This window comes from Pan troglodytes, chromosome X (genome assembly GCF_028858775.2).
Source record: "Pan troglodytes isolate AG18354 chromosome X, NHGRI_mPanTro3-v2.0_pri, whole genome shotgun sequence".
Classification (NCBI taxonomy): domain Eukaryota; kingdom Metazoa; phylum Chordata; class Mammalia; order Primates; family Hominidae; genus Pan; species Pan troglodytes.
In genome coordinates, this window is record NC_072421.2 from 11,768,843 (window position 1) to 11,784,462 (window position 15,620).

At 38.2% G+C, this 15,620-nt stretch overlaps 1 protein-coding gene across 6 annotated transcripts in view; it reads right to left on the minus strand.

Annotated features, from left to right (window-relative positions):
- ARHGAP6 (Rho GTPase activating protein 6) overlaps positions 1-15,620 on the minus strand; it is a 524,611-nt gene that overhangs the window by 42,412 nt on the left and 466,579 nt on the right. For all 6 annotated transcript variants that reach the window (XR_008541946.2, XM_001143524.6, XM_003317341.7 and 3 more), the window contains exons 4-6: positions 8,640-8,896; positions 6,148-6,343; positions 1,979-2,034 (exon numbers count right to left, since the gene is read on the minus strand). Coding sequence is in view for 5 of the 6 variants with exons in the window: in XM_001143524.6 (XP_001143524.1) it covers positions 1,979-2,034; positions 6,148-6,343; positions 8,640-8,896 (509 nt within the window). In the remaining variant the exon portion in view is untranslated. The remainder of the gene's footprint in view (positions 1-1,978; positions 2,035-6,147; positions 6,344-8,639; positions 8,897-15,620) is intronic.

The following is a 15,620-nucleotide window of genomic DNA, read 5'->3' on the forward strand; positions in this document are numbered from 1 at the left end:
ATGACAATAACTAAATAAAAGCTGTCTTAGATTTGTCAAAGTAGTCTTATTAACAATTACCAGAAGGATTCCCTGCCTTAATCATTATACTAGGTCTATTATCACTTGCAGCAGCAAGAAAACACAGTAGCAAGAGAGTAATAACTCCACACCCTACTTTTATCTCTAGCAGCTCAACTTTTCGTATGCATTGTTCTCTGCTGTAGAAATAATTATGTAACTTCATAAACCTACACTATGCAAAAAACTTCTCTAAGAGTTCATTTGTTTTCAATCTTTCATCCATCCATTCATTCAACAAAGATTACTATGCATTTCCTGTGTCAGACCCTGTTACAGGCTCACAAAATACACTAGTGAGTAAAGAGGCAAAGTCCCTCTAGAGAAACAATGTGATAAGCAGGTAATCCCACAAATAATTCACTCTTAACATTGTGGCTAGTGATCTAAGGAAAAAGTGCAGGGTGCTAAGGGGTTATATAACAAAGTAAAATGATGAGTGAGTTAGGGCATATTTCATACTTGAAATCTACTTCTAAGTAAACACTAATTATATTTTTATTGGGTAATCCTTAAATACAACTCCATGCAAAGGTTTCGCCTTTAATGGATCCAGATATAACTGATGAGTAATTTCTGGCACTCGCTACCTGTCCACCTGATGAGAATGAATACCCATCACTGTCCTGAACTACTCATTGATTCCAGACAGCACGCCATCAGCGTGTGTCAGGCAGCCAAAACGAAGAAGACTTCCACTGGCACTCCTCCAACTTGTGATCATTCAAACACACCATGCTTCTTTTCCGAGTATACGTACATGCAGAAAGAATGGAACATGCAAAGAGTTTGGCCTATGAAGTTAATGGTGACTGGTTAAACTGTGTGATCTTGAATTATGTTTCTTAATCTCTATAAGCCTTGACAGAAGTGGGTCAAAGAGGCTACACTCACAGCCGGTTGGCAGATTCAGTGAGATAATATTTGTAAAAATATTCTGCAATTCTGCACAGAAATGTTACTGTACTATCTTCCTTCCTGCAAGTTCTGTTGTGAAACATTAAATGTTGATCCATTTAATGTTTCTTGTGTAACTATTAAGAATAAAAACCAACCAACCAATCAGAAAACATATTTCTGTTGAAAGCCTTTTTTGTCTTGACAAAAAAGATAGATGAGGTATTTATTTCAATTACTTTCAATAATATGAACAAATATCATTTCTTCAGCTTCTTCCAACTAAAATTTATTTTCATTTGAATTCATTTTTGAGTTGCTGAGTTCCTTATCTCCTTCCATTGAAAACAACAGGAAGAAAATAATGCTTTAATTTTCCTTCACCAACAAATGAACTCTTTTCTCAAAGGATGGTTTGCCTTTTATGAAGCCATCATGAACACAAATACCTGCCTCATCACAGGAACCTATTGTTGAAGGTCTAATATCAAACTTCAGTTGCAGGAATGTTGCACAGGGCTGAAGGAAACAAAGGAGCACAGTCTCTATGTGAAAAGCAAACTGGGGGTCAGTGGTTCTATGGAAACTTCATAAGAATTATTTATTTTTGATAAAGTAAAGCTATAAACATAGCATCTTATGTGAAGGGAATGTTAATGGCATTTTTCATATCACATTTTAGTAAAAGCGGGTGCTACATACAACTTTATATCATTTATTGATCAGTCACTCTGAATTTCCTGCTTTTGCAATTTTCAATAAGATGTTTATAAATTAGTTTTGTTTGGCTGCACGTGGCACAGATACATCAAGACCTTTTGCTTTCAAGTGTTTGATCCTAACTGTAACAACATTTCTGAGTTGTTGCCTTTTACCTCCTGGAATTCAATTATATTATAATAGCTTGGAGGGTAAAAAAAAAAAAAAAAGATAATCAAAATGGAATTTGCATGAACTTGAACTTTGCAAAAGGTAATTCAATTGAAAGTCATGTGAAACAAAATCTTTACTTTTCACTTACTTGTCTCACTCTCTTTTTTGAGCTTCCAACTCGGAATATCCCCACTGTCTGGAGGCCTGCAAATAAGCAAACAAAATCAACAGTCTTGTTTCATGGCTTGAGACCCTGGAGGAAATCAAAATAGAGAGCAGAATGCCAGCACAGTGCCGTAACATGTAGAGCAATAGTAACTTGACAGCATACAGTAATGCTTCTTTCATCTCACACTATTTCTATTTTCCAGATACTTAAAGGTCAGCCCTTTAAGCACCAGAATTTTATGTTAAATGTTTCTGATCAAATATTTTTCATGTGATATTTTATATTTCTAATCTTCTCCTTATCAGAGAAAATGAGCTTTTGTCCATTATCCAGAATTATTACCTAAACACACATTTTATAGGGATTCTAACTCTTTATTAATTTCTAAAAGATATTTCTTGTTCGTCTGATCATAATTAAAGTGTGCTTCTTAAAGAAAATCTAGAAAATGCAGAAAAATGTAAAAATAATATACTTTTAGAAATACCTGATGCAGAAATAATCACTCTTCATTTTCTTTTCTTTTCTTTCTTTTTTTTCCGTTTTTCTTTTTTTTTTTTTTTTTTTGAGATAGATTCTCACTTTGTTGTCCAGGCTGGAGTACAGTGACGTGATTACGGCTCACTGCAGCCTTGACTTCCTGGGCTGCAGTGATTCTCCCACCTTAGCGTCCAGGGTAGCTGGTACTGCCAGCACATGCCTCCATGCCTGACTAATTTTTGTATTTTCTGGAGAGACAGGGTTTTGCCATGTTCCCAGGCTCAAGCTCAACTCCTGGGCTCAAGTGATCCACCTGCCTCAACCTCCAAAATTGCTGAGATTACAGGTGTGAGCCACTGTGCCTAGCTAATCTTTCATTTTTTAAAATCCAGCCTTTTCTACATGAATGTAGGTATTTTTACATAGTTGAGATCACACTGCATATATATAATATCTATTGACAGAGAGAATGTTACTGCCTTCCCCCACTATCGTGTCACATGAATTTTCACTTATGCTAGTAACAATTCCTTATAAATGTCACTTAAAAGGGATAAAATACTACAAATTGGGTATAGTGTATACTGCTCGGGTGATGGGTGCACCAAAATCTCACAAACCACCACTAAAGAACTTACTCATGTAACCAAATACCACCTGTTCCCCCAAAATCTATGGAAATATAAAAAAGATGCAAAATATTCTATTGTATGAATGGGCCATAATTTACTCCATATTCCCCTCTGAATGGTGCACAGGTCCCCAAAATATACATGCTTATTTTTCTATTATAAATGACCCTATTGTGAACAATTCTGTGCACACGTTTTTGTTCACATTTCTGATTGCTTTTCCTAGGATCATGTCCTAGATGTGAAAATATAGTGTCTGTCAGTGCTGAGGTTGAGAAACTCATTTCTAAAAAATTAGGTCTCTTAAAAACACAAGTAATTTCACTATCACATATTAGAAATTTCAACAATAGTTCCTTAATAGCATTAAATTTCCAGTCAACATCCACATAAAGGTCACACACTGTCATATGGTCGATGTGCCTTTTAGTCTCTTAATCTGTGTTTCCTCCCTCTGTCTCCTTTTTCCTTATAATTGGTTTGGTGAAGAAATCTCAGTGATTTCCTACTGTAGATCTTCATATTGTTTGGATTTGGACACTCCATAGTGTTATTTGTATGTTCTTCTCTCTCTTTTATTTTCTGTAAAGAGATAGCTAGAGCCAGACATTACTCTGATTGCGGTGTGATTTTATAGGGCAAGAATACTTCACAAAAAGTATTGTGTACTTCCTTTGGGAGCATGAAACGTCTGAATGGCTCTCCTTTTTCTATGCCAGTCATTAATCATTGCCATTGATGAGCATCATGTATATTAATTCTTTCATTGGTGGTTCATTTTCTCTTCATTTGAGACAATCAGTTATGAGAGTGATGGGATATTGGAGCTGCTAACCGCCATTTGAAGCCACATGAAGAGAACTGAACTGTCTGAGAATAAAGCCAGCAAACAGAGGACACTCATGACATCGTTTGAATCCTGGATCCAGCTGTGCCTAAATCTAGATCACGCTCCCAGTATATAAAGATTGTTGTTGTTATTTGGGGGAGGTCACTTTGCTTAATCCAGTTTTTTCTGAGTTCCTTTCTCTTGCCACTGAAAAATTTATGTCTAGTACAATATATAATTAAATCAGAAAGAATTGTATTTTTTTAAATATAGAATTGGGGTCTTGCTATATTGCCCTGGCTGGTCTCAAACTCCCAGGCTCAAGTGATCTTCTTGCCTTGGCCTCCCAAAGTGTTGGGATGACAGGCGTGAGCCACGGTGCCCAGCCTTAAATCTTTATAACATTATTTCTTTACATCCAGAAACAAAGTAAACATCTCAATTTGTTTTAGTTGTGTTTTCTATCTCTTGGTAGAAAGAGAATAGTCCCACCTGTGTAGAAAATGTCCTTATGTGATATCTTGCTTCTGTAGAAATTTTAATTATTCAGAAACCATGTGAAAATAAAAAAATAAATGCAGCCAAAATTAAAATTACTGTGACCTACTATTAAAGTTTTCTATTTCGTACATAGAAGATTCATTCAGTTCATTCAGAGTCTATTTCTCTCTATATAATAATATATGCCAGGTACTATTCTAAGTACTGTATGCACATTAATTAATTGAATTATTGCACAACTTTTGAGGTGGGTACTTACGTTCATTTTGCAGATGAAGAAATATAATCCTGTATTTTATTCTAAATAGTGTGATTATCCTGTTTTCAAGCTTCCAAAGTGATAGAAGCAATAAATTAGGCAATTTCATTATTGTGCAAACACCATAGAGTGTACATACACAACCCTAGATGGTATAGCCTACTATACACCTAGGCCATATGGTAGAGCCTAGTGCTCCTACACTACAAACCTGTACAGCATGCGACTGTGCTGAATACTGTAGGTAACTGTAACAAAATCTTAAGTATTTGTGTATCTAAATATAGTAAAGGTACAGTAAAAATACAGTATTATAACCTTATGCAATCACCATTGCCTATGCAGTCAGTCATTGAGGGGAATGTCATTATGTGGTGCATGACTGTGTGTGTGTGTGTGTATGTAGAGAAAGAGATGTATATTCAAGATACATAGGTGATACACAGGCAAGTGAAAGATAAGGTGAAAAAAATTAAAAGAACCTACACTTAAAATTTTGTATAAACAAATAAGATTTTGCTACATTAGTTTTATTAGGTCATCCATATGTTATCCTATGATTTCCATTGTAATGAAGTAAGAAATTTAAATATATCCTTAATGATTTTAAAATAAAGTTCCATTTTTATTAGAAGGAAATAGATGAGAATGTTAACAGTAGTTATGTCTATATGGTAGCCTCAGAATTTTCTTTGCTTTCACATTTACTTTTTTATTACAATGAGCATATTATTTTTATAGTTAAAAAAAGTAATTAAGCTTTTCCCATGTATATAAAAACACATGCTAACAAACACTATAGCAAACAAACTTAGTTTATGAAAATGGCAGTTAATAAGCCAGAAGTCTAAATTTCAGAAAAATTTTTGAAGAACTGTATATCATTCTTAAGTCAACTTAGTAACTAGAATTGAGTTGCAAAGGGTGACTTGGAGAAATTTTAAGTGGACAGCTTCCACAAAAATGCAAATAGCAATATGTAAACCTGTTGTCAAAAATGATGTATTTTCTATTCACTTAAGCAATGATTCCCCAATTTTTTTTTTAAGTTGGACTCTTACTTTTTAAAGGAAACTTTGTGAGTAACCTCCTAGGCTACTTTTATGTATAAACAATAAAAGTGGCTCTGGTCTGTTTGAAAGAGGTCCTGGTGACAAACCCAGCCCAACAGACCTGATCATTCCCTAAACTGCTTGGCCTCCAAGGTAACTTCTGAGGACTACTGGGAGCTAAGCAGTCTGAATATCATCAAGTTGATTCACCCTCTTCTCCAATCTTGTTTAGCCCCACAATCTCTTAAGCAAACACTCACATCTGTACACTTTCACACAGTAAATTTCAGTTCAGAGCTTGATCAAATGAATACAGAATTGACATTGGGTACTTCAGTGAATGATGCTTGAATAAATGAAAGTCCTTAGTACTTTAGACAGACAAGTCTACTTACCATGTTTTTCTAGGTGCTGACAGCAGCTGTCCACCAGCCTAGGGACCTGTCTGTAAATAGGATTCAGACTGAGTTTCTTATCTCTGGCTTTTTCCTTTTTACTTTGAGCCTCAGCAGGCAAGGAAAGTTGTAAAGCTTCTAGTAGTCGAGACTGATTGTCATCAAGATCGGTGATAGAATCCACTGACATGGCACCCTGCAAGTGACACAGAGCCGTGAACATAAAGTACAGATAGCCAAAAAACCCAGCTGCCCCCAGATGCTAACCAATACATACTTTTGCTCATGACTCTTTATCACACTTGAAATAATACTGCTTGATTTCTTTAATTGTTCTGTTTGTAAATTAAAAGAAAAAAGATGCCTTTTGAAAAAGTTAGAAAACCTCTACAAGATTTCCTCAAGCTAATGGCAGTTACAATTTCAACAATAGACAACATTTTCCAAATGGAAGAACAAGCGATGGGAAACATATAATTAAAGTATTTTGGCCCAACCACTTCATTTCTTGAAACAAGAAAAAAATTACATACTCAATGAATGAGGTAGTCAGAGAAGTCTTGTAAATAAAAAACTCAACTATGGCTCTAGGAAGTATATTTTTAAAATTGAATGATTCCACAAACCAGCCTTAGCTTAGTTTTCCCGAGAAACAGCACAAAGTGCTTTATTAGAGAAGTGGTCCTGGGAAACACCTGTAGGGGAGGGGGGAAATGAGACAAGGAAGGAAAGGCAGCTGATGAAGGGAGCATTATCAAGCCTATTATCATTGTGGGCAACTGGAGCTCAATCTTTCTGGGGAGCTCTAGGAGACAGCTGTAGATCATGCACCTTAGAGCTATCCCTATCAAGTGAGAGAGCTGGGGTATTTATACACCAGGCCTCAGGAATCACTGCTTAAGGGTAGCCTCTGGTGGGGGCAGAGAGATAATATTATCTCCTAAGTACTTACAGCCTGCCATTTGGATAGGCTGGGTGCCTCTGGCATCAGAGAAAGCCCTCAGCAAATAAATAAGGTGTTGGCAGATGGAAGATGAGCTGGCATGCTAGGAATGGTAAAGGGTCAGGGAAAGGGAGCAGGGCACCAGTCGCATTTGCCGCACCCATACTTGATGAAGCACTGAGAAAGCAGTTGGCTAGCCAGGCCTGGACAGACGAGAGGGCATTTGGGAGAACCATTGCCTGAGTCCTACATTCCCAGAAAGCTAAAATTTAGAGTTTTAGTGTTATTGTTGTATGACAATTCACAGTCTGAGACACAATGACAGAATTAGAAGAACAATTCCATCATGCAACTTCAGGAATTCCATAATTTTGTAATTTCTTCATTTTTAAACATAGTCAATACTGCAAAAACAGCAATGGATCAGGTCTCCCTCTACCTTGGACAAGCCCTAAATGTTAGGGGCTGATTGAAAAATGTTGGTTTTAAGTGGGAAGTGTCTGGGGTTTTAACTAGGGCAGTCTTCAACAGCTGGAGGTGGCAAAAATTTCAGGTCTCCACGTGACAGAGGAAAAAGGGAGAGAGGGTCAGGCGTGGTGGCTCACGCCTGTGATCCCAGCACTTTGGATCACTTGAATTCGAAGGTTCAAGACCAGTCTGGGCAACACAATGAGACCACATCTCTACTAAAAATAATAATAATAATAGCTAGGCGTGGTGGTGCACATCTGTAGTCCCAGCTACTGGGGAGGTTGAGGCAGGAGGATCACTTGAGCCCGGGAGATTGAAGCTGCAGTGAGCAGTGATCATGCCACTGCACTCCAGCCTGGGCAACAGAGCAAGACCCTGAGTCAAAAAATAAAAGATAAAAATAAAATGCAGATTTGTTTTACAAAAGGGAGAGAAGATCTTCCAGTGACCTGGAAGCTTTAGAGATGCTTATCAACTGACTCAGCCAATCACCAACCAGTTTGCATGAACAATTCAAATAATAGCACAGTACCTAGAACATAGTAGTTAACAATTGGTACCATATAGTTAGAGTATTTGAAAGAGGATATACAGAGGATTCTATGGTTCTGTTTGAGAAAAAGAAATGCTCCATTGATAAGGAAAAAGCTCATTGTTTATGAAGACCCACCGCCAATTCATTTGGCCAGGCATGTTCTCAGACTGGTGATGAAGAAAGTATTAATAGCTAAAACACCAGGCCCTGCCCTCGAGCCTCACAGTCTAGTGGGCAAGTATGGCAAGACTGACAGATTACAAGAGACCAGAATTAATGGTGATATTGCCGAATGTTTAGGAGAGCATGGAGCAAAGATGTGACAAAGGAGGGACACCCAACAGCTTCGAGAGGAGTCAGGACAAGGTCTGAGGCTATGCAAGGTGCCACGTGCCCAGTGCACATTCTTCATTAATGGCATTGTTGACAGATACCTGAACACCAACTACATATCCAGTTTTCACATGAACAAAAACGCAAAGAATAACTGTACATCTTCAGTTTTCCTAGCACTGGTGTCAGAGCAAATACTGGCCACCTCACCCTCCTCCTAGCCCGAGGAGCCGGTTCCGGGGTGTTTGGGGACGTTGACTCATTCGGTGTTTCTGAGGTTGAGCTGAGAGATGAGTTACTGCTTGAGAGTTCTTTGTTTTGTCTTTTATTTCCAAATGGGAGGAGGGAAGCCACAAAGTCAGATGCATCTTTCTGCTCGTCCCTCTGCAAGTCCTGCTTGAGTTTATAGGCCCTGTCATTCGCAATGACTTGGGATAAGGGCATTCCAAATGCCTGTGGGATGAATTCTGGAATCAAAAAACAGACATTCACTTTCAGAGACTGACTGGTCCAGTGAACACTCTCATTTATGTTTCAGACCTAAGTAAGAACAGACATATTCAAAGGAATGTTTTCTGAAGAATTGACTCATCAATCAAAAAGGTGACATTTGTGTTAATCAGAATGGCCCAAGTTTCCATTTCAATAAAGAAAACTAGTATTTATAAACACACATCTTAGACATTTAGGTCTCTAGTTTTTCTCCATGTTTCAAGTCTATCCATTCATTCAACAGGCATTTATTGAATGCCTACTACATGCCACAACAAGCTAGGCAATGGGAGGCGCAAAGCTTATAAAAGGTACAGTCCTTTCTCCTGAGGTGTTCAGAGTGTGGGTTGGGGTGAAGGAGTGGATAATCAGAAATGCAAATCATGATAACAGAGTGAGTATCAGGTGTTAGAGAGATGCATGAAACTAAGGCTGAAATTTAGTTAACTGAATACACTTTGAGGTTCCCAGTAAGAGTTAGCATGTGAAATGATAACCTGACAGGCAGAGGAGCCGCTTGGGAACTGGTTGGGAAGAAGTCCACTCTGTTTTCGTTGTGTTCCTCATCCCCACATTCTATTTCCAGCCAGCTAGGTTGGGGCTGTCACTCTCGTGATCTACACTCAAGCCATTCTACTGGCCACATGCAGAGTGGACTCAGCCACTAAATATCTGGTGGGAGGCCCAGGAAACAATTTGTTAAATCCTTTAGTAAGGAGAATTTGGGGAAAGGGGCATAGTGCAGAAATCAATGGCTTTATTTGGAGACATACATAGAGTTCCTTTCTGAATTTCTGTCGTAAATCTGTTTGTATACGTGTACCTTGGATCCTTAGGGCCAGGAGTTTTATTGGCAATATTTTAGATTCATGCTGAAAGGCACTAAATAATGTAATCAAATGTATTATTCTTTTTAGACTCCAAATTAGGTCTCCTAGCAGCAGTAAGTTGGAATCTAACCTCTCCATTGTTTTTATAAGCCCTATGAATGAAACTAAAATGATCAAGGGAAAATAATTCTAAGGTTGGTTGTTCTTTGAAAGAAAAAGCTAACATTAAATCAGGTAGAAAGAGACTTTAAAAGGTTTTCCTCCTTGATCCATGGCAACATTTCAAACATCACTGGGCTAATGACCAAGTCTACATTAAAAGCAGAAATGCTACTTGAAAAGCCTGCACCTCTGGTTCTATCAAAGCATGCAATTTGTTTTGAAGTAAAAAAGTCAAAACTTTAGTATTTCGGGATTTTCAGAGGGTGCTTGCCATTCTTTAGCAACAAGCTAGGTGATATATGGTAATAAAAAATAATTAGGTACTTCTCCCTTGAGTGATCAATTTAGACAGTGTAGTGAGGTGTAATTCTCACTATTGATAATAGGCTGTGTCTACTACTAGAAAAATTAGAAACCAAAGGGGATAGTACCAGACCTCCTGTTATGTACCCTGAGGAGATATATATATATATATATATATATATATACACACATATATATATGTATATATACGTATATCTATATAGATATATCTCTATATATACACATACATACACACACACACATACATATAATCTTGTCTGTAGAAATGACCAAATATTACTTTTAAAAGGTTGGAAGAGTCTGGAAACATGTGGATGGTAAGGCTGACAGCTACATGAAATAACAGAAACAGAGGGGATAATAAGAGTGAAAAGAACATTGATAAATGTAGCAAGTGACATGTCTGCTCAGGTGGGCATATGCATGGCAGGGATTTACTATAAGATAGGGACTACTGAGCCCTTTCCCAGTCATTTTTTCCATCTAAGGAAAACCAACCAGACTCGTTTAGAGACTTCTTATACCTCTGGGGCAGATCTTCCCCACCAGCAAATAATTCTGCCTCCTGTTTCAGGAGAAGAGCAACCAGCAGGTGCAAAGGCTCCAACTCTTCACACCTGCTGTACCTGTGCCCTCCACCACCCTCCTTTGCATGAGATGTAGGTGTGACTTGGCATCCTGCCAGCCTTTCTGCCTCTCCCTGGTTCCCATGCTTTCCCACCTGCCATTCAACTATGGATAACTTTAAACCATGGATAATGGTGTACTGCACTCAAGAGCTCAAAAAAATTATCCTAATACTCTTAGGTATAAATAGGGTTCAGCAATTTTCTGTAAAGGGCCAGATAGTAAATATTTTAGGCTTTGTGGATACGGCTGGGGCTTAGAATGGCTAGGATGCAAAATGATAAGGTGCTCGCATTCAGCATGGGGCAAGTGCAGAGTCAGCATGCAGACTTAGCATTTCTTTCAATTCTGTAGCCTAGGGGCTCAATTTGTCTCACTCCAGCCTCCGCACTGTTGGCAGGTTGCAGTCTTTGTAGCAGCTACTCAACCTGCCAGTTTAGCGGGAAAGCAGCCACAGACAGTAAGTAAATGAATAGGCATGGCTGTGTTCTAGTAAAGCTTTATTTACAAAGACGGCTGGTGGGCCGCCCCTGCTATAAATTACATCTTCTTGTGCCTGTATCTTCAACCTCTTTTTTTCTACTAGATACTTTGTACTAAATATATTCAAGCAGCTATTTCTTAAAAAAATAAACAACCTTCGACCCACTCTTTTCTTTTCTCCATGGTTTACCCCCTCTCCTTTTGCCACAGTTAAAATTGTCTAAAGTGTTCCCTTTACTTTCTAGCTTATAACTTTCTCACCTACCACTCTTTCCTCACTTCATCCCGTCTAGCTGGTACCTCCATTAGATTCTAAAGCAGCTCCCTCTAAATCATTGCTGTCTTCAGGGTCATTAAATTCAGTGTTTTTGACAGCTCTGTTTCATTTGCCCTTCTGTCAGCCTTTAACCCTGATTGCCATTTCCTGAAATGCTCCCTGTCCTTTGCATCCTGGATATACTAACTGGGTTTTTCTCTACCTCTCTGGCTACATTCTTGCCCCTTTTTCTGGCTTATCATCTTCTACCTGTGTTTTCAATGTGGAAGGTCCTCAGAGCTCAATCTTAACCATCCTCATCACTCTGGTCTCTCTCTGTAAGTGACAGCACGATGCCCATAACTTAAACTTCCATCCATAGATATTTCACACCTCATTGCTACCTCTAGCTCAGACCCCTTCCTTGAGCACCAACCACTTCTTCCACCTTCATATCTGGATGTCCCAAAGGCATTTCTTATTCTTCATCTTCCCTTATCAGGTCTTACTCAGATTTCCAAAAGTTTGCCTGTTCTTCATGTGGGAGAACCAGAAATCTGAGAGTCATCCTTGATACTTCATTCCTTGTTACATCTCATTTTCACTCCGTCATCAAATCTTTATCATATCACTTTCACATTATCTCTTTTTTCCATTTACTTCTCTCCACTTCCACGATCACTCCCACCCTAGTCTAAGGTACCATTATCTTTCTCCTGAACTTCCAAATCAGAAGTCATGCTGTGGCCCAGTACTGTGTGAGCTGGCCCCTTCCTAACCTTCTCAGAAACCACACACTCCCTGGTTCTTTCTTCTCTTCTTATCCTAGAAGTACTAGCACTCAATGACAACATTCAATATATGTTCTTTGAGAATTTCTACATAGCGATAACTGATAACTTGATTATTCTGCTATTTAATGTGGAGCAAAATTAAAAGTTGTATGAGCTATTTGTATATAGTGTTACTTCACAGCTCACATACAGTTACATACCTAGACAGTGAGGAAAACAAAACATGATACAATATGCTTTCACCAAAAAAAACAGTGCCAGAATTGAACTCTTTCCAGATTGTATGTAGATACATATATGGCATAATCTGAAAATGTCCTGGCAGGGGTTGTGGGGGGTACAATCTCCCAGAGTTACATCATAGTAAAACCTATTCCCCATGTGCTCAGTTTAGGAAGCACATTAATAAAACAAAGTAGCTATTTTTAAAATTACTTAATTTTAAAATTACTTTTGACACAGAAATTTTCTGAAGTTCTGAAAGTTTTAAAAACACTTTTGGTTGCCAAGAAATATAACTAAGAGAAATTAAGGACTTGGAATTATTCTGTATGAAAATATGTTTTCTGATCAGTGTCAATCTTGAATTAGTTCCCATATGTAAATCAAAAGTCACATGGGCACTGCTTAAGTGGCATGAGGAACATAGGAGTGTCACAAGATCCGCTATATATCAAGGCAATTAAATAACATACAGGATATGATTCATTCTGATGAAATCAATTAATATGGTAGCATATCAACCATTTATGAATCACTATTGGGAGAGCAATTCGATTCTAAAAGGCTGCTTCTATTTATTTTTAGATGACATAACTCAAGAGATCATTTAGAGTTTCCTGTTTTCCTTCTTTTACTCTTGGATTCAAATGATCGTTTTTCACATGTGCAGCTGTTACAAATCCAAATGCTAATATGCAACTGGAAGGAAATAATGTGACTAGATTACATCTGTGCCAGACCGGCACCCTGTCCTCCTCACACCCTGGTTCCCAGGATATCCATGTAATGACTCTCAGTGTTGACATGGACAGGGCTTTATGTTCTGAAAAGATGCCATGTAATTAACCTTCACTTAAGCCTAGGTTAGTTTGTTTTTAAACATTAAAGCTACTTAAAATTTTTTTGTTTTGTTTTGCCATGAAGCCTGATATTTCTCCCCTTAGTTGGGTGGGTGATATGTCTTTTCTTTGGAACCACCAGGATCTGCCTTCCTTTTCCCACTTAGCTACCTTTGAGGCACTATAGAACATTTCAGAGTTTTCACTGAGCCTATGTAAATATGATTTAGTTTAAAAAATCTATAATGGCCCAGTATGTATTGTTCGATTACTTCCCTAGCCCTTCCTTCCATGTTAATTCAAATTCTTGCTTCCTGCTGCTTTGTATATATAATACATGCAAGCAAACATATATCTCCTTCTGTTGAGGGAACATCTCATCATTCTGTTGAGGGAACCTCCTGCAAAAATGCTCATTCTGCTTAGTCTAGCCAAATGGACACTTTCTGAAAAATCACCTAAAGTCCACATTAGATGTATTTAAATCCCAATATCAATATCATCATCCTAGAATAAACCAAGTTTAAAAGAGAATACATTACTAATACCAACCTGAGTGATCCCTTTAATATGCTCTATACATATGGAAAATTGCTCTAATCTGGAGACATAAAAGTGCTCTACTGCAGGAATAGAATGAGCAAAAACTCTAGTTTAAAAGAGCAATGCTGGCTATTAATATTTAGGTCATTACAAAAATAAGGGCACAAACATATCAACAATTAAATATAACACAATTTATCAGACTATAATAGCTAGCTGGACAACCCTTAGCCCTCATTATTCCAGCAGCAGATTCTGCTGCGACAGAATGTGGCCTGGTGAGTATCCTAGTTAATATGGATCAAAATTCTTATCTAGAAGTTGCACTTTAGACGCTCTTAAAAACACCCATGCCTGAGGTATCCCTGAAGAACACGAACTCAGACTCCCTGGGGTGTGGGTCTTGGACTTTTTAAAGGTTCCACAAGTGATTCTATTGTGTAGTCAGGGGTGCGGATCACTGACACTTTCACCTTCTTTTTTCCAATTTGAGATAAACATTTGAAATGTCTGAAGATATTTGGGTTGAGGGTGGTGTTACTGGCATCTAATGAGTAGAGGCCAGGGATGCTGCTAAACATCTCACAATACACAGGATAGCCCCTACCCCAGATAATTATCCAGTCTAAAATGACAACAGTAGCAAGGTTGAGTAACCTCACTCCAAAGGAAGTAAAACAATGGTTTTCCATTCTTTAGAATTCTTCACCTTTTTTTAGTCTAAAGAACCAAATGTCATGACTGTTCAAGATATAGGTGTAGAGACTGAGATCAATGGTATGGAATAGCTCTTGTCCAATACTGATCCCAATGCATGTTTTAATACCCTTGGTTTCATCGCCTTCCATTACTTTTAAAGCAGAAATTCTATCATTATATAAAAGGACTCCAAGATGAGATGTGTATGGCTGTTCTCATTCAAGACTCGTTGACTGTGTCACATAAAGTGAAAATAAATGCATACAACCATACCATTCAGCAACCACTTCATAACAGACTATAAAAATAAGCAGCAAAAAGTGCGGTGGCTCATGCTTGTAATCCCAGCACTTTGGGAGGCTGAGGCGGGAGGAGCACGAGGTCAAGAGTTCAAGACCAGCCTGGCCAACATGGTGAAAGCCCGTCTCTACTAAGAATACAAAAATTAGCTGAGCATGGTGGTGCGTGCCTGTAATCCCAGCTACTTGGGAGGCTGAGGCAAGAGAATTGCTTGAACCTGGGAGGCGGAGGTTGCAGTGAGCCGAGATTGCACCACTGCACTCCAGCCTGGGCGACAGGGCAAGACCCTGTCTTGAAAAAAAAAAAAAGGCACAAAAAATTGGACTGCGTCAATGGGGCTCAGGTGTCCATTATGTGAGCTTGAATATCAGTTTTAAATGACCATAAATACCTCAGAGAGTGGCTAAAGTTTTAGTTTCCTAAATATATGCACAAGGGGACACAAAACAGTAAGATGAGAGTAAACAATTCCCAAAACATATGAAGCAAAAGATGAGTATACTGTGATCTAACATAAAAATGCTGAGAATTCACTTACAAGTGGGAGCTAAACATGTTCATATGGACACAAAGAAGGGAACAAGACACACTGGAGCCTACTTGAGGGTGGAGGGTGGGAG